Source organism: Marmota monax, unplaced genomic scaffold (assembly GCF_021218885.2).
Source record: "Marmota monax isolate L192 unplaced genomic scaffold, Marmota_monax_Labrador192_F-V1.1 WCK01_AAM20220418_F8-fsc00001, whole genome shotgun sequence".
Taxonomy (NCBI): domain Eukaryota; kingdom Metazoa; phylum Chordata; class Mammalia; order Rodentia; family Sciuridae; genus Marmota; species Marmota monax.
In genome coordinates, this window is record NW_026693777.1 from 23,240,855 (window position 1) to 23,261,570 (window position 20,716).

The 20,716-nt window shown below is 35.0% G+C and overlaps 1 protein-coding gene across 1 annotated transcript in view; it reads left to right on the forward strand.

The window, feature by feature from the left end:
• Kcnh5 (potassium voltage-gated channel subfamily H member 5) overlaps positions 1 to 20,716 on the forward strand; it is a 303,814-nt gene that overhangs the window by 203,455 nt on the left and 79,643 nt on the right. Inside the window, exon 9 of the mRNA XM_046461686.2 lies at positions 15,722 to 15,974. Coding sequence (XP_046317642.1) covers positions 15,722 to 15,974 — 253 coding nt within the window. The remainder of the gene's footprint in view (positions 1 to 15,721; positions 15,975 to 20,716) is intronic.

Below are 20,716 nucleotides of genomic sequence, written 5' to 3' on the forward strand. Positions count from 1 at the left end.
AGAGGAAGAGGAAGGAAGGAAGGAAGGAAGGAAGGAAGGAGAGAGAAGCAAGAGGTCCCAATATCCCCTTCAAGGGCATTGCCGCAGTCTGGCTGGGCACTTGTAGGTTCAAACAGGAACTACTTTATTGCCGGAACTCTCATGGCATGGCACTCCATGCGCTCTCCCGGGGAACTCTCTCCGCCCTCAACCAGGCTCTCCGAGAACTCAAAGGGAACTCCAAAGTAGAGGGCGCCCAGGCAGCAGGAGCCGCCCTATTGCCGGACAGCAGAGGTCTATATACAACTCAACTGAAACTCTGTTTCAATCCAGCATCATCCAGTCACAGCAATTATAACTTAATTATCATCATCTTAATGGTTCTCTGGCATCACCTCTCAACCACTCCTTCTGGCAATGCCAGGCGCCATCCAACTTGGCTGTGGCTCTCAACAAAGAAACAGGAGCAAGAGGTCCCAATATCCCCTTCAAGGGCATGCTCTAATGATCAGACTTCCTTCTACTGGGTGCCACTCCTAAAGGTTCCAACATGTCCCAGTAGTGCCATAAACTGGGACCAAGCTTTCTGCTTATGACCTTTAGGGGAAATTTAAGATCTGAACCATCACATTAGCTTGTTGATTGGATGAGATGGAGTTTTGTACACCTGATATAAGTAAATTAGTAATTAAAAGGAAAATTAACAGTATGAATATTTTATTCCGGCATAAAACATCACTAAGGGCCATTTTCAATCACAGTGTTCTGGAATGTTTCATAGAAAATTCTGTTGCAAATAACAGAAGTAAGTTGATTTCCTAGAGAAGTTTTTGTTTTGTGGAGGGGTGGGGAGTGTGGGGAGTTGTGTGTTGTGTGTTGGAGGCGAACAATGGCTCCGGTCAGGTATTTGGTGTTGGTCTTCCCTGTGACAGAGGGAGAACTATAATTATTTCCAGAAAGATTGAACAGATCTTCCTACCAAGCTGGCACATTGGAAATCCAGGGATTATAGACAGTTCTCCTCTTGAGGGGCCTTCTCAAGAATTTTTGGCTTTGTTGCAAAGTAAGGCTTCCTAAAAATGTGTTGCTAGCACCATGTGTAATGCCCTGATGTTCATTGGTGGATGTTCTCGGCTTTCTGGTGCTTGAAGAGCTAGTAATTCCTCCCTCACAAGGTCCCCAAAGAGAAACTTAGCTTTTTATTTTCATTTCTATTTTGAGATAAGCATAGATTCACATGTCCTTGTAAGATGCAATTTGAAGAGATTCTATATACTATTTGCTTAGCTCCCCCCAATAATAACATCTTATATAACTTGAATAACATCATAACGAGGAAATTGATATTGATACAAATTATTGGCCCTTTTCAGATTCATCCACTTTTACATGTACTTCTCTCTTCCCCACATCTCTCTAATCTGTTCTCTTTAAATTTTTCATTTCAAGAATTCTGTATGCATGGAATCATGTAACTTGTGAGATTGGCTGTTTTTATTGTGTACAACTCCCTTGAGCTCTATACAAGATGTTGCATATATCAGTAGTTTGCTCCTTTACATGGCTGCATAGTATTCTCTGGTGTAAATGTACCACAATGTGTTCAGTCATTCACTGATTGAAAGGAACTTGTATTGTTTCTAGGTTGGAGCTATTACAAATAGAGCTGCTAGAAACATTCGTGTGAAGTATCCTGTGTAGCATTAAATTTTATTTCTCTGAAAAATGCTTGAGAGTGCAATTGCTGGATCATATGATAAGCACACATTTTCTGGGGTATCTGTGCCATTTTGGATATTCATTGGTAACATATGAGAGACTGAGTTTCTTTATATCCTAACAATCAACAGGAGCTATCACTATGTTTTATTTTAGTGAGCAGTGGCATCATATTTTTATGTTTAATATGTATTCCCTAACAGCTAATTTTCACGTGCTTTTATTTTAATTTGTGTATTTATTTCAGTGAAACATCTGTTCATACCTTTTGCCCATTTTATAGTTGGATTTTTAAGAAGTGTTTTGAGAGTTTGTATGTATTAGTCACTAGTTCTTTGTTGGATATATGCTTTGCAAACATTTTTTCCCCTTTGTAGTTTGTCTTCTCAATCTGTTCACAGAGACTTTTTACAGAGAAAAGTTTTTCATTTTGACCAGGTATAGCTTGTCAATTTTTCTTTTTATGAACTTTACCTTTGGTGTCAAGTTTAAGAACTCTGGTCGGCCTTAGGTTTTTGATATTTATTCCTATGTCTTTTCTGAAAAGTTTTTAGTTTTACATTTTATACTTCATGATGCATTTTGAGTTAATATTTCAAGATGTGGAGTTAAAGTTGAGTTTGTTTGTTTGTTTGTTTTTTGATCAATGATGTTTCATTTCTCCAACATCATTTGTTGAAACACTGTCTTTTCTCCACTGAATTGATTTTGCACTTTTGTAAAAAAAAATATGTTAGGTGTGTTTGTGTTGGTCTATTTCTGTGTTTTCTATGTCTATCCCTATGTGAATACCACATCTGCATGACTATGGCTAGGTTGTGTCTTACAGTCTTGAGTAAAGGGATTTCTCTTTTATTAATTTTTTTCCCAATGGTCTTAGCTTTTCTAGGTCTCATGCTTTAAAATATGAATTTTAGAATAGCTTGTTATGTCTACATGAAGTCTTTAGAGGTTTTGTGGAGAATTGCATTAGATTTATAGATCAATGTAGGGAGAATTCATATATATGTTGGGTCTTCTGTTTCACCAACATCTCTCTATAAATTTAGATTTTTTTATTAGCACTTTGTAGGGCTCAGGATATATATCCTGTTCCTGCTCTTTTAGATTTATACTATGTATTTCATTTCCTTTGGCATTATTATAAATGGTATTGTGGTTTTAATTTTTATTTCTGTGTGTTCATCATGACATTTTAGCTTTTGAACATTTCCTTGGCATTGGGCTGTCATCTATTGTTATTCCTGACAGTCAGCACACTCACCACCAGCAGATTTCTATCAGTCTGCTGTCTTTGTCCTGCTGTTGGCAGAAACCAGAGCATGTTTGCAGGATCTGGGGCTCCAACAGATTCCTTGAGGCTTTAAGTGATGCATGAGGGACTCTGTTACAAGTGAATCCTGCATGCTTGGTGGCAGTCTTTCCCCTACTCATTGTATTTTTCTTACTCTGGTATTCAGGGTTATTTTCTGGATGATGAAAATTGTGACAAGTCTGATTTCTGAATAAATAGTGTTACGGACATGTCTAGTTTCTCAGCTATGAAGACATTGGTGACAAATATCAATGTAAATAATGCATGAGCTAAAAATTCAAGTTGGGACTCTTTCCCGCAAAGCCCCTTTTAATAACATCAATATAATATGCTATTTCAAAGAGATGATAATTTGGCATCTGGGATGTTGTAGAATACTAATCAGTATTGAAGGCATTTCTTAATGTTGTCCCTATGCTACTTAATGGGATCATGCAAATAAAGAAAAGTTGGTCCTAATACCATTTTAACCACCATGTCAGCATTTACAGTGCTAGGTAAACAATTCAATAACTAGAAATGCTTGCTGTTTTGTTTTGCTGTTATAATCTATCAATGACATTGATCTAATCATAATTAGAATTTTAGACTCTGCAGTTAGCAATAGAAATTCATTATGATATATCAGTTATTTAAGAGATGCTGTTTCTGCCATATAAAGTGAAGATAGGAGTTTTATAGTCATAAAGTTTAAAGAATTGCAAAATAGGCTTATTTCCACTTTGCTTTGACTTGTGTAGATCAGCTTCTTGTTTCTCAAATATTTCTCATCCCCTGCTCTGAGCTGGATTCCCACTGCAGCCTATTAGCCTTTCCCTGTAACTTTGAATAATAGTTTGTCTTGTTTTCCTGGTTCAATTGATAGGTAACCTGCACATGAAAGCTGTTTACAGCTATTTTTTTAATGTAACTCCTGTACATGTTCCACATATAATAGACACCAGAAATATAGAATTATGGAATGAAATGAGGTACTTATATCTTCTGAGATGTTCTACTCTATAGATGGTGCTACTCACTTTTGACATTGGCTTGTTTGTATTTTTAGTGGTTGGAGAATATCATAGGAATGATTTTTCACATATTCTTATATGCCAGAAAAGTCTACATACAATTATGCATACCACATAAAGTATATATATCATAGGTATACATGATTTTTACATATGTAAATACTACTAAAAAACATTTTTTATGCAGTCTAAAGCCTCCTTTATTTCCTTGTGCAGGCAGTTACTTCTGCTCCCCATGAAATAATCACATTTAAAAATTTGAGATTTAATCCACACATCATGTAATGTACCATTTTAAATGGTACAGTTCGGTGGTTTTCAGTATATTTGCAAGGGTGTGCAGCTGTCACTGTTTATTCCAGAACATTTTTATCACCCCCCCAAAAGAAATTTTATTCCCTGTAGCAGTTATTTTCTGTGACCGTTTCTACTGAACCACTGATGATGACTACTATGTTTCCTGTCCGTATAAATTTACTTATTTTGATCATTTCATTTAAGTGGAATAATATACTGTGTGATCTGTGTGACTATGTGACTAGCTTCTTGAACTTGGCCTGTTTCCAAGGTTTATCCATGTTATGGAATATATTATTATTTAGTTTTCTTTTGTGTTACAGAACAATATATTTTTGCATGCATTTGCTACTTTTTTAAACCCATTCATCAGTTGGTAGACATTGGGGTTGATTCATATAGTCACTATTTTGCCACTGAGTTTCATTTAAGTGGAATCATACATTATGTGTGTAGTATCAAGTTGTATGAATCTACTAAAGGTTATTTGTTTATTCTATGTCTGATGGACATTAGAGTTCATTCTAATTTTAGGCTATTGTAGGTTGAGTATCTCTTATCTGAAATGGTTAAGACTGGAAGTGTTTCAGATTCTAGATTTTATTTTAAATTTTGGAATACTTGTACAGACTCTATTAATTGAATATTCCTAATCTGAAATGCTCTAAAACCTGAAACTTTTAACATGCCAGCACTCAAAATGTTTCAGAGTTTGGAGCATTTTGGATTGTGAATCTTCAGAGTAGGGATATTTAATTCTTTGTATGTGTTATGGTTTTGATGTGAGGTGTCCCCCCAAAAGTTCATGTGTGAAACAATACAAGAAGGCTTAGAGGAAAAATTATTGGGTTCTTAGAGCCTTAACCTAATCAGTGAATTAAACCCCTTGATGGCATTAACTGAGTGGTAACTGAAGGTAGGTAGGGTATGTCTCGAGGAGGTAGGTCCCTGTAGGCATGCCACTGGGGTATAATTTTGTATCTGATGAGTAGATTCTCTCTGTTTGCTGATCGTCATGTGAGCTGTTTCCCTCTGTCACACTCTTCTGCCATGAAGTTCCTCCTACCTCAAGTCCTGAGGAATGGAGCCTGCTGTCTATGGATTGAGACCTCTGAAACTGTAAGCCCCCAAATAAACTTTTCCTCCTCTAAAATTGTTCTTGTAAGGTCTTTTAGTCACAGCAGTGAGAAAAAAAAAAAAAACGACTAAAACAGTGTGACAAAGATATTGTGAAATTCTTACATGTGTCTTTTTAAGAACATAGCCACACCCTTCTCTACTATGTACGCCTAGGAGGGACATTGATGGTTATACTGTTGGAGGTTTGTTAGTTTTATTGGAAGTTGCCATATAGTTTTGAAAAGTGGTTGTAGCACTTGACATTGACATCAGACTACATAAGAGTTCTAGTTGCTCTTTGTGTTCTAGAAGCCTTGGTGAATTGTTGACCAACATACATTCTAGCCATTGTGATGTGTGTGTACTTGTATCCTATTGCATTTTGGATTTGCATTTTCCACTCCTTATTTATTTATTCTAATTAGGTATATATGACAGCAGAATGCATTGCATTTTCCATTCTTAATGTGTTTTGACCTCTTTTTAAAAATATTTTGTTTTAAAGAAAGAAATTTTATTTTACTTTAATTGTTAGGATTTTTGTTGTTGTTGTTGTTTGTTTTGGTAAAGGGGATTGAACCTAGGGATACTTACCCACTGAGCCACATCGCCAGCCTTTTTTCACATTTTATTTAGAGACAGGGTCTTGCTGAGTTCTTTAGGGCCTCACTAAGTTGCCAAGGTTGGCCTTAAACTCACGATCCTCCTGCCTTAGCCTTCTGAACTGCTGGAATTATAAGTGTGTGCCACCATGCCCAGCTAAATTTTTAGTTTTATTGAGAAATAATTGATAAAATCATATGTAGTCAGGGTGTGAAATATCATGTCTTGATATGTGTGTGTGTTGGGGAATGATCGCCACAATAAAGCTGATTCACATACCCATGACCCCACAGTTGCCTTTGTGTTGTGTGTGGTGAGACCTCTTAAAATTACTCTCATAAAATTTGAAATATACACTATTAGCTGCATTCAGTAGGCTATACATTAGGCCTCTAAAACTTATGCACTGTACAACTGTAAGTTTGTACCTTTTGAAAGACCAACATCTTTCCTTTTCCTCCCCCTATAGCCCCGACCCTCCACCTTCCTACTCTCTGTTTCTATTGGTTTAAGTTTACTGGATTTCACATATAAATCAGATCATAAGCCATTTGTATTTCTTTGTCTGACTTATTTCCCTTAGTACAATGTCCTCAATTCATCCCGTGTTGTCATAAATGGCAAAATTTCTCCTTTTAAGGTCAAATAATATTTGTATGGTGTGTGTGTGTGCGCACATGTTTATGAAACCAGAAAAACAATGCATGAACAAAAGAAGAAGTTCAATAACGAGGTTTGCAAAAAAGAACCAGGTTCTGAAGCAGGAGAATACAATGAATGAAGGATGTGATATAAAGTGACCATAGCAGACTTGGGAATCTGTGAACTCAAGACAGGTCATTTGAAAATATCTAGTTAAAGGGGTGGGGAGAAGAAAAAAGAGGAAAGAAAACTCATGTAACTTATGGGACAGCATCCAGTAAACCCACATATACATTATGATAGTTTCAGGAAGAGAAGAGATGGAGAAGAAATGGAAAGAAAGCTTTAAAAAAGATTGACAAACACTCCCCAGACATGGCCATGAACATACATGAAGCTCAAAGATCTCTAATCAGGTTTAACCCACAGAAGTCCTCAAGACACATCATCCCAAACTGGCAAAAATCAAATACAGGGGCTGAGATTGTGGCTCAGTGGCATGTGTGAGGCACTGGGTTTGATCCCTAGCACCACATAAAACAAAATAAAGATATTAAAAAAACAAATACAGAGAACATTATGCTAAATGATATAGGACATACAGAGAAAGAAAAATACTCCATAATATCACTTCATGTGAAATTTGAAAATAAAAGACATATAGAAAGGTAGAGAATAAAATGGTTCTCACCAGGGCAGAGGAGTGGTAGGGAGAGGAAATGGGGAGATGGAGTTTTACACTACAAATTAGCAGACCTGTAGTGGGAACTAGAGATCTAATGTACATGAGGACTGTCTTTAGTAATATTGTATAATATATAGGAGTTTTGATAGAGGAGTAGATTTGAGGTTCTTTTGCAATACAGAAGAGTGACTGTTTATTAATTAACTATAGTATTGATTTTACTACTATATATGTATATACATATACTGCATGTATATGTATATCAAAACATCATGTTGTATAACCATGAGGGTCTCCTTCCATTTCCATGCAATTTCCCTTCTCTTTCCTTTTAGGTATAGGTGTGAAGACATGAAGGATGTGACTCTAATTTGTGTACAACCAGAGATATGAAAAATTGTGCTCTATATGTGTAATGTGAATTGTAATCCATTCTGTTGTCACATATAACAAATTAAAATTAAAAATTAAAAAATGATTTTAAAAAGAAAAAAAACATCATATTGTACACCTTAAATATATATATATATATATATATATATATATATATATATATATATATATATATAAAATAGGAAAAAAATAAAAAGAGAATCTTGAAAGCAGTAAGAGAAAAATAGGTTCCTTCTAGGGAGAGGAACTCCCATAAATCTGTCAGGAGATTCTTGGTAGAAACTTGGCTGTTCAAAAGCAGGGTGGCATGCTTAAACTGCTTCAAAATGAAACTAACCAACGATTCTTTACTCCTGCAAGGCAGAGTTGATAAAGACATTCCCACATCTTTTAAAATCTCATGCAGATAATCTTTTTGTGAATTGTTTAAGTCTGCCTTTAAAAAAACTGTGTTTCCTTTTTTTGCTATAAATTTTTAGGAATTTTCCATAGATTTTTCATGATTCCTTTGTAACATATATGTGTTACAAGTATCTTCTCTCATTCTGATGCTTAACTCTTCATTATATTAATTTTAAGAATTATATTTGCTATAAATTTTATGAGTTTATCATATTTATTATAATCTACATGTTGTCTATATTCTATGTATGCATGAATTACTGTCATAGAATGTTATAGGGAGCATACATGTCTATATAAATACTTAAATAACTATACTCCCTTTGTTTATTCTGGTCTCAGGAAGTTAAATTTTAGAAGCAAACTTTACTAAAAGTGAGAAGTTCAATTTACCAGAAAGTTCAGTCAAATATTGCTCTTGTCTTTGAACTCTAAGTAATAACATAACAGGCTTAACTCAGTAAAAAATGTATTGATCAGGGACTACTCTGGTAAATGTCAGCATATTTGAAGAGGGAAAGAGCTTGTGCTCTTTGAAAGCTTTCTGATTATACAGTACATAGTCATTTTACACATGCACAGGTTGTATATACACACACTCATACATATACCATATCTGTCATCTGTATGAGTACTAGATTGTGAAAAAAATGTTTCAGTGTGATGATTTCAGTTGCTCAAATGTTGGTATTTTGCTTTCTCAATTTAATTTTCCTACCACTTAATAATTTCCCAATCTTTTCAAGATAACTTCATAGCTATTATTTTTATACACTTGATGATTAAATCTGACTATACACACATATGTGTATATATATATGTATGTGTGAATATATATGTGTATATGTGTTCACATATACATATATGTATACACATATGACAATATCTTTATATTCTTTAATAGAATCAGATCTCAATTTGGGAATGGGAATTAGATGTAGTAAAAATATAGTCTACCCACATATCTCTTGCTTCATTTACTACTCTGTGACCAGTTTTGACTGCCTTTATTTTCTATATTTGGATGTGTGTGTGTGTGTGTGTGTGTATGTGTGTGAGAGAGAGAGAGAGAGAGAGAGAGAGAGAGAGAGAGAGAATTTGGAAAGCAGCTGATGTGTACATTTAGGAATTTCAGTTTGTTCTGTTGGAAGAATAGTAGATTTATACATAAAATTTTTTAAGCACAGTCATTTTGGAAGTAATTGTCCATATTGATTTGGTAGCTATACTTTTCATTTCCCTTATTTTTTTCTTTAGATAATGACTGTCTTGTCTGAGGTAGCTTGTTTTTTAAAGTAAACCTTTCCCACCTATATGGAAAGGTAATTGACAAATAAAAATTGAATGTATTTAAGGTGTACCATGTGATGTTTGATAAATACATACCATTTCTATCATCTTACATGTTAGCTTTTTTGTGTGTGTAGTAAGAATACGTACATGTCATTTTTGTAAATTAAATTTTTAAAATTGTAAAATAAACCTTTGAAATTGAAATATTGTATAATACTGAAAGTTGAACACATTGTATTATCAACTAACAGCTTAAGAAGTTTTCACAAAGTGCACATAGGTTTGTAGCCAGCATCCCCCAAACCTCATTCCCAGAATCCCAGAGGTGCTCTTCCCATGTGTTCTATAGGCATTAACCAGCTATTTCTTTCAGGAGTAACTTATATCTTGATTTTCAGTGCCATAAATTGGTTTTGCCAGCTTTTGAACTTTAAATAAATGGAATCATGAACAATATACACTTTTGTTTCAAGCTCTTTTAGTTAGCTATGTTGTTGAAATCCATCTATTTACATTGTATATAGTCACCTCTTTCATTCTCTCTTCTCAATGGCAGTCCATTGTGTGAACATTCCACAATGTATTTATCTATTTAAATGGCTATTGTTCTTGGGGTAGTTTTCAATGTGGGGCTACTGTGAACAGTACTGCTATAAACACTCTAGTCTATGGGGTTTGGTGCATGCCTATAGATGTTTCTGTTGCACATATTCCTAGAAGTGGAATTGTTGGGTCTAAGGGTATACATAGTTTCAACTTTTGTTATTATCTCCAGATAATTTTCTAAAGTGATAGTTCCAATTTACTCCCACTATGGTATTTGAAGGAGCTCGTTCTTTTAAAGAAGCTGGAAACATTGCTTGTCCCAGGTGACTAAAAAGATCATGGCCAGTAGGAAAAATATCGTTTCCACTCTTCTGGGTAATGAATTAAGTACATTAAAAATATCTTTCTAATTTTAGAAAATGTTTTTAGATGTATAGAAAAATGCTTAGTCAAAGACTCTGTAAATAAGAAATTACAGATGTGAGACTAAGACCAGAGCCCTGATTTTGGAAAGTTAATAGCTAAAAATATCTGTGGCTTAAACAAGTTAGCAAATGATGGTAACAATTGTTGTTTGTTTCTTTTTACTCCTTAACTGCAAAACCAAGATTCCAAAAAATTTGGTAAGTTTGGGTCCCTATATTTTGGAAACAATATTCTTAGGACTTTCATTGGTAAATGGACACTGTTTCAAAGAAATTAATCTCTAAAGTGAAACCATTGGATTTTATCCTATAATTCTTCACTGATTGTATCAGATTTCAGTTGCTAAATATTACCTTTTACTTTTAAATAATGGAAGTTAATTTATTTTTGTTTCATTTCATTACATTGTTCCAGGGTTAATTCCTTGGAGGTTTTGACACCCCTGGAGACTGGTTAACATCCGACAGCAGCTCCCCATGTTTTGTATGACTGCCTGGTTCTATTTTTTATTTTCCAAATAAAAATGAACTTTCTTTTCTCCTTGTAAAATGAGTGAAAATAAAATTCCTGTGAAGATCTACTTCATTTTTTTTTTTTTTTACTATCTTAGAGCTCCTTATATTTAGGAAGGACTGTAAAAATGTTTTATGTGGAAATGTCATTTGCTTGACTCCTTCCACTGATTTTTCACTAACTAATATCAATTCAGTTGGATTCCTGAGGAGAGATTAATTAGCAGTGCATGACTTAATTGCATGAAAATAAAGAGGAATTTTGAAGAATGTCAGGAGTAGCTTCATTGCCTATCAAAATGTCATTAATATGTTTATATCCTTTGTTCTGTGAAAGAAAATGGGATCATTTTGACTTATCAGTTATTATTAAAAATAGCTGACACTGTACTCTGAATGGAGGATTTTCTAGAGAATCAATAAGATAATTTATCTTATAACAGTAAGGGACCTCAGGAAAAGCCATGCTTAATTCATTCCCTCCAGACACTCGTCTTCTTCATCGCCATTTGCACATTAGAGGTTTGTGAACTGAGGAGCAGGAGCAGTAATCTACTGAGGCGGAAGCTCTTGCACCTTATTATCCTGTGAAATTCTATTTTTCTTTCAGGTGAAATTGCCTTTTCTCTTTCAAATCCATATGGGAGATTAAAGACTGAGATTATTGAGACCATATAAGATACTCTCATTCACAATTGGTTAGAGAAATTTAGTACACCTTTTCCTGAGAAGCAATTTTGCAAGAGCCTTAAACATGCTTTATATTTTACTCACTAATTTTATTTCTAAAAATCTGTGCTTTGATGATCTGATATAAGCAGGATATTTGTTGTATCCAGGTTTATGAAAGGGAAAGCAGGATATATCGATGTTAAATGTAATGTGATGGTTAAATTGTGCTATGACTATGATGGAATAATATGCAATGAATGATTGAAATTGTATTTTTAAGTATTTTATGGCATGTACATTTTGATTGATTATAATTTTGAGTGATCATAGCATGAAATAAAACTTTAGAGGATAACAAAAGTTGTTATGCAAGATATATAAAATATTTTGCATATTTTATACAGTGAATATTAGGGTACATTTTAAGATATATTCACAGAGTATCTAAGAGAAAGGACAAAACTCTGTGTCTTTGACTCTCTGTAATCAATATTTCCTTAGTGGATCTTACTTTAATTTCTTGGCTTCTGTGGTGGTTATCATATTTAGAGTCCCTCTTTTTCTAAGGTTTTTCAACATTACTAATACCATAATGGATCAAGGTGATAGAGGGGAGAAACATTTATCAAAAATTCACTCTAAATATCTAACTCAAGTCCTTTTCATTTATTCACAGAAACTTGCATTTCAGATTAGATGACTTCCCCTTAGCAAATAATAATGGAATATAAAGAACTTAGCAACAAATTCTTATGTCTTTATCAACACATTCAAATATGCAATACATTTATTGAAGCTAAAATTAATGTATGTAGAAATGGAAAGCAAATTTCCAACAAAATCTTGGCTATTCAGTGGTAGAAGTGGGGTATTAATAGCTTATAAATAAACTATGGATTTGAATTATTTGACCTTATATAGTTTCTAGAAATCAGTATTTATGTTCTTGCAGTACATAGAGAACCAAAAACATCCAAATGTGTCAGATGTTATATTTTATTGCTGGTTGATCTTCACTCGGGAATATGGCTTCAGAGATAGGACCCAAGAACTTTTGCTAGTAATTTGTTTAAAAGACCTCAGAAGATCACATAATATTTATAAGATACATTTGCCTTATCTGTAAAAATGGAGCATTGGATAAGGCACTGCATAGTATTAACACACATAGACAAAGCAGTGCTCAATAACTGTAGTTGAATGAATGAATGGCTGCCCAGCAGGGATTCTTCCAGCATAGATTTTGCTTGTATCTGTCTTATATATTGGGCATAAGGTATGTTTTTTTCAAAATACTAAAAATATATTTTGTAGCTGAAGACAAATGTGTAAAATCTCTAGTAATAATTCTGTTACTATTTTATGTTATTAAAAAATAACAACAAATCACAACACCTCTGACTCTCATTTTTGTCTTTAACATATTCCTAAATTTTGTGGTGATTCTGTGTAGAAACTGTATTTATGGCCAAGAAAGGGATGCTATGTGCTTTGACAAATATCAGAGAAGACTGGGTAGAAAAAGAGAGGATAGGTTGTGCTTGAGAAGGGGAAAGCATATGTGAGGGTCAGGAGAGAGCATGGCAAATTGGGTGGGGAGAAAGATGTGGCCTTGGAGGGAGGGAGTAGGGGTGGAGGCTCCTGAGGTTCAGAGCCTTCTGTGCTTGGTTAGAATTTTGGCTTTACCTGGTGGGAAAGCAAGGCATCAGATATTTTAAGAAAGTAGCGATAACATGATCATATTTGTTTTACTACCAATTCGTTTTATCTTAGTGTTGAGTTTAGACTTTTGGAGCCTGAGAGATATCTGCTATGATACCACTTGACCTTGGTTTTAATAATTATCATAAATAATATCAAAGAGTTTTTATTTTTCAAAATGTGGCATTCTCTTTTTTTTTGTTCAGGGCTGGTTTGCAAAGTTCTACATAATGGTTCCTTATATAGTCATAGCTCTTCCAAAGGGAAAACTTATTGCCTCTCTTAATTAAGAATCTATTTAATTTATAATTATCCTGATGTGAAGAGGGGAGAAATAATCAACTCTGGAAACAAACAAAAGTCACTTTTAACCTGAATATTTTCTTCTGCCATATAATTGTATTTGTTGGTACTATAAGATGCCCATTAGGGAGCCTGAGCAGAAGAAATTGGATCTGACAGTAAAGACAGAATACATTGAAACTGGGACCACTGGTCTAAGTTTAAGAGCTACTTTGAATGATATTTTTATTCTATCACATAAAACTAAATTTTTCCTTGCTTAAGAAAGTTATTAGTGTTTTCATTTCCAGGGTAAATAATGCTGTACTTACATTTTGATAGCAGACACACCATGTCAGGCACATATTCTATGTAGGGTAGGGGAAGAAGCTTTCCACTGGGTGTGACTGGTTGACCTATTTTAACACTTGGTTTTGACTTGCCACCTAGAGCTTCCAGACATAAGTATATACCATCCATCACAATGATCAATGAGCTCGGGTCGTAAGTGGAGCAAAACAAAATAGAGATGATGCATTTAAAATATAATAAAAAATCCTCTCTTGAAAAGCCACTTAACAGAGAATATTGTAAATATTGAAAAATTCCAATTGTAATATGAATGCTAAAAGAAAGTACTAAAAGAACAGAAAATGACTCTTAACCAAATGAATCTAAAACAATGAAAAAAGTCCTTTGTGGTAAATGGATAGAAACAGAGCAGTCCATTTTCCATTAAACTATTCAGTGTAATGTGTGTGTATATGTGTATTTTAAAAATATGTTATTTTAGTTTTTTGCTTTCCTGGACCAAATTTCACTTTCAACTTGAGTGCTTATAATATCTTCAGATACATAATAAAATATTTTCTTAATTCCATTTGGAAATTTAACAAACCCCCCCAGATGTAGGCTTTAGACAGGGGTGGAAAGTGAAACAAGTAAGTTGCTTTTGAAGAAAGTAAAGCAATAATAAACTGTAGAAATACACGTGTTCCAAAGGGATAATAAAAGCTAGCATTTCTTTAACCTTTTAGCCAGGCTAAACTGGAGTGTATTCATGCCCTTTTACTTAATTTTTGTAATGAGCTTATGATATAAGCACTGTCTTTATTCCCACTGAAATCCTATCAAAGAAAAACATTATAAAGAGTAGGTTACCAAGGGGGTTGGGGAAGGTCTCTAAATGAGTTCACAACTATATCTCAGAAGTGGGTAGTGGCGACTTCTGTAATCACATCCAGCTCAGTAATGTTCTGATTAAATGTGATGAGGTTGTCCATTTTAACCAGGGTATTTAAATGCCCTGTTGGAAATAAAAGCCAATAAAAGCTCTCTATGCCTCACTTTCTAAGAATGATTCTGCCATGTGTCCCTCTTCTAAAGGATGCCTAGAGCTTGCATTCTGCTACTGCCCTCAGCAATCTCGAGGAGTCAAAGATGGGAAGGAGCAGACTCCTATGCAAAATGATGTGTCCCCTGCTGATGCTGACATTTCCAGTTACCAAAGCCCTATGGAAGGCTGGTGAATGCCTTTTTCATCCTTGAATACACACACACACACATATGTGTGTGTGTGTATGTGTGTAAAAGGAAAATATTTTAGACAAAAGAAAACATAAGAATAAAGCTATGTCAGCTAGCAAGTTGAATTCCCAAAATGCTTTGGTTGATTATAGTTAGCAAATATGAATCTGCCCACAATGGATGGTTCATAGTATCAAATATCAGTTTAGTTATGACATAGTTGTGACATATCAATTAGACTAAAATGAATGTTAATATCATTTTTTAATTGGCTCTTTGATGAAATGGTAGTAACTTTTTTTCTGGGGCCCTTTCTGACCACAAGACTATGTTTTTGTCATGGGGAGACCGATTCTCTTCTTGAAGCATTCATTATGGAGTGTTGTATTATAATAACCCACATGAACATCAGCCTATTTCACTAGATTATTAGCTCCTTGAGACCGGAGTTGTGTCTTGTTAATTTTGCCTTCCCAGGAATTAGTAGAACATGCAGTAGACATCATCATAGTCAATAAATATTTGTTGGATTTTTTTTTCCTGAAATGGCCCCTTTCTCTTTACCTCTCACTTAATCATCTCTCACTTTCTTCAGGTCCTCTCCATCTGTCCCAAGGACATGAGAGCTGATATCTGTGTTCATCTAAACCGGAAGGTTTTTAATGAACATCCTGCTTTTCGATTGGCCAGCGATGGGTGTCTGCGAGCCTTGGCAGTAGAGTTCCAAACCATTCACTGTGCTCCTGGGGACCTCATTTACCACGCTGGAGAAAGTGTGGATGCCCTCTGCTTTGTGGTGTCGGGATCCTTGGAAGTCATCCAGGATGACGAGGTGGTGGCTATTTTAGGTACTGTGAACTTTTCTAATGTAGTAGTAAATGTGGAATGGTTTTAGAGATTTTCACTTGTCAGCTTTTTTAAACAGAAATTTTCTTTGTTTGGTGATTTTGGAAATTGGGTCACTAATGAGGTGATGAATCTCAGTGAAAACTAGGAATGCTGCTTCAGCAAAGAACATTCGTATCAGTCACAGCCTAATGGGCTGTGAGAGGGTTTGATTAAACTTTGGCAATAGTAGAACAGTACCTTTAAGCTATAGCTGCTTACAGCCCAAAGTGCTTTATAATCCCATGTTGGTAAGTGTGAACTGGATTTTGGAATGATCATCAAGTTAGTAACTCAGGGAGTTAGTCTCAGAGGGGTAATAGACTTATCTAGTTCAACCCTTTCCTTAAGAGGGGAGCCAACCAAGGCCCAGAAAAGTTTAGTGACTTGCCCAGCTAATACATAAACAAGTTAGCTCGAGTATACATCATCTTACTCTTTATCTTTCTGCTTCATCTCAGTGTACCTAAGTAGTAAGATGAAGGAGGAGGAAGTTAATGAGTCTGATCCCTTACTGACATTTAGGTTTATAAAACTTGTTCTATCCATCCATCTTCATTAGCCAGGAAAATGATTTATCTAATAATAACTTTATTCTAAAATTCAGAGACCCAGGAAATAGTTATGCTAACAACAACACAAAGGAATCAATGGTGCATGTGACAAAATAAGAAGTGTACACATGTGGGCACGGGGTAGAAGATACAGCTTGGTAAAAAATTGCTAAGTGAACTTTAGATGACTTTCTGCTCAAATATCTAATGCAGGATCATGAAATCCACGTAGGTATGCAAAGAGGCCAAAATGAGGTCAGACAAGAACCATCCCTTGTTTTTTCTTAGGTAAAATAAGAATTTCAGGATGTCAACTCCATTTTGATCACATTTTTCATGGTTTGTGTCTCGTGAAAAATGAGCTCAATCTTTAAACTATTGGATTTTTAGCTACTGAGGTCAACCTACCATAGCTTGAATGCCACTTATTCTCATAAGGAAAAGATTGACCGATGGATTTTTAGAAACTATAAAAGCAAAACTGAAAACTGATTTCAAGTCCAACACAAAAATGAAAAACTGATTTCAAAAGGCACAATTACTTGAAGAAGACAGAATTCAGAATCGAGAAGAAATGACCTTTCCTAGGAAAACAGTTTCTGTAAAAAATCGAGTGATAGAAAATGGACCAGGCTTGTGAATGACTGAACAGCATTGTTTGTAAACCTTTTCTTCACTGCTTACAAACATTACAGTTACAATTAAACTTCTTCTAGGAGCTGTTTTTAAAAAATGCATTCGCAAGAAAAAGAACACAGCGCTTTTGGAATCCTCTGTGTGCTTAGTGCTCAGGGTGTGCTTAGTGCTCCTTAGTGCTTGTGTGCTTTGTTAATTGGAGAATAAAGGAAGCATAGATAATGCTTCATAAGAAGTGCACACATCACCAACATGATCCTTTGTGGCAAAACAAAGCATCTCCATTCTGCAACCATTCTTGTTTGCTTAAAGAGGAGGATAAGAGACAGATGTCTTTTATTTTCCTGAATGTTCATGTCAATGGGGGGTGGTGGGAAAACAGACATCAAATATACTGCATGAGAGTGAGTACTGTCACCGTAAATTACCTCAGCTTGTAGATGCATGGTCGTTTGTTTTGCACCATTTTCTTCATTACAGCTGCACCTTGGTAACTCCTTTTCTGAAAGAAGGTTGGAGAAAGCCCGGAGTACAGTGCCTCTGGGCTGGGTCTGTTAAAATGGAATCATTTGCTCAGTGAGACAGACAAAATGCATTTTCCTTTCATTTTAGAATAAAATGGTAACTGGTTCTGCCCAATGACACAGTAAAAATGAACACGGGGCCCCTGGGTATTGGACCAGCCTTGTCATCTATCTGCCACATTCTATTTCTTGGAGTGTGTGCTTTTTTGTTCTTCGTCTTCAAAAATCTTGTGATTCGGAGAAATTTTCATGTCTTGGATTCATGAGTCAAATTGCATGGGTATTTCTCTGGCACCCTTCTTTCTTCTTTTTCCATAGGCCTCTAAGAAAGACTAATTCAACTGAGAGGTAATTAGATTGGGTTTTTGTTTTTGTTTTTTGGTTGACATTCAAAATGTTTGAGTACTGTTTTAAGGAAGGGGGAGGGGAAATTCTAGTTTAACCAGTATCACATCTGACAGTTCGATGACTCTTTCTTTTAGTTTTTCTTTCTCTTCTTATTTTTTGGTAAAGAAAAATATTAAGTATGAGCAGGGTGTATACTGTAATTTTTGTCTCCATCTACTCATCCATCTATTTTTTAGGTTCTACCTTAATGAATAAGTTCATCAGGTTTTTATATCTTTACTTAGCAGGACTTGCTGTCTCCGACACCAAAACATTTGCCAGTTGAAAAGTAGAGAAGGGAGGTCATTTCAAAATTAATTAGAATCTCTGAATCCAAAAACAGGTGCAGTTTTATTCTTTTGGATCCTTGCCTCTCTACAGTCTCTTGGTAGGTACGTAATTCTTTAGTGTGTCAAAAGTGCTAAGGAGTTTAATGAATAAGTTCTGAAGCATAACTAATTAATGGAAAGATTAAAAATGTAGTCAACAAATACCTCCTTCTTTTAACACCTGAGGACGGCTTCAAGATGTTTTTCTAAATAGGGCATTTGAGTATAATTGCAGTTCGTGTCTTTTGCCAACTTGAAGTTCTTTCAGTTCTTACACCTCCACCTTTTTTTGACCTTCCCACATTTTCTGAAACACAAAGAATTCCAAATTAAGTTCATGATGCATACATAATATTTTATATTCTTTAATGCCTTCTTACTTTTTAGTTCCTACTCTATAATTACTTAATGCGAACAGATTTATTGGTATGGTTGAAATAGCCAGGTTACTTCTAACTGTCTTGACAAGTATATTGTACCTTTCAGAGCCTATAAAAATAGCATTTCCCCACTAACAATAGACCCTACTCCTAAGACATTTGTTTTGTTGTATTCACATTTCATCTTTTCTCTCTTCATTGATTATTAGAATCACAGGATTAAAGTTCTTAAACTAAGATAATCTCTACCTTGAGGATCCTATTTGTAACTTCAGATTCCTAAAACAACTATGCTTGTGTATGAAGGGTTTTGGTAGAGAGATCAAACATTTTTATATATTTGAGGGAAGGAGGAATAAGAGAGGAAAGGAAAGACAAATTAAATAAACTTAGAAATATTAGAAAGATGGTTTTAACACTTGGATCAAGATTCAATTTAAATAAGCACTTGTAATTTAAAATCCATCTCTTATACACATATGTACATTATCTGAGAAAACTTATAAATTATGGTTCACAAAATTCAAAGTCTGCTTATTTTTATTCCAAAAAGAAAAAACAATCTGAAATGTGAATGAATAATATTTTGCTATTTAGAGAATCTGTGAAAATGTGACTTTTATGCTGTGGTTAAGATTTTTTCCTGTATGCTTGCTATTAGACATCAAATGATTCACACTTTAAATCCTTAGAAAGGCCTTTCCCAAATTCTGAAAAATTGTTTTTCTGTGTATGTCCACATTTTTGTGTTTTTAAACGCTGAACTGTGAAATGTTTAGGATTTTTCTACATATTATATAGATAAACTGTTCATTCAGACATTTTTATTGAGTAAAGCAATTGGTTTTTTTGTCTCTTCAAATACAAGCTTGTTCTATTTTAAATATTCTGAGAAACATTTATAACATTATTTATTTGGGATTCAAAGTGTGTACTTTCAGAGTTCCTCAGCCTTTAGATTATTTTTGATGAAATACAAATCTTTACAATTCTAGTAGTTTAGGCTCAACTTCAAACCCTCTCCCAGTACTCTTCAAAACTAAGTCTTTGTCCTTGGTATCTCTTAATCCTATCTTGGATATGTCTTCCCATGACAATTGCCTTATATGTCAACCTCCTTATTGGCATTCCTACCATGGCTTTCTAGCACCTTAAGATCAAAATGTATCTCCTGACTGGCCTGTGAGACCCTCTAGGCCCTGACCTCTGCCGTTCTTCCCAGTATATTTTGTGCCGTTCCCTGTACCTATCCTGTTCTTACCACACTGGATTGTAGGAAGCAGCCTGAATCCTATCAAACACTTACTGCTTTTGCAAGTGCCACTTCTATTTAGAACACTTTTCCTAGTCTTTTTAGTTGTCTGTCTCTTGCTTCATCATTTACTCTCTCCTTTCTCATCCCAGTCTGGGGTAGGTACTTCCAGTGTGGATGTCTTACCGGGCTATTCGTGCATCCTGTTTTTATCTGTTACCTGTGTGCCCTCCCCTTGTGCAGTGAGCACTTGAAATGTTTTGCTCATTATTTTCTCACTGTCCTCTGTAATAGGATCCCTTAAACAGGTTCTCAGTAAAGGTTTGCTCAGGGCACCAAATGATACTTTACTCTGTCATTGAACTTTTTCTACTTTTCCCCCCCCAATTCTGGGTTCCTATCAAAAATATCATATTGCTCTGGGTGTGGTGGCACTGGTGGTGACTGTAATCCCAGTGGCTTGGGAGGCTGAGGCAAGAGGACAGCAAGTTCAAAGCCAGCATCACCAACTTAGTGAGGCCCTAAGCAACTTAGGGAGAACTGTCTCAAAAAAAGAAAAAAAAAGGGTGGGCTGGGGATGTTGCTAGGTGATTAAAACCCCCTGGGTTCAATACCTAGTACCAAAACAAAATGAAACAAACAA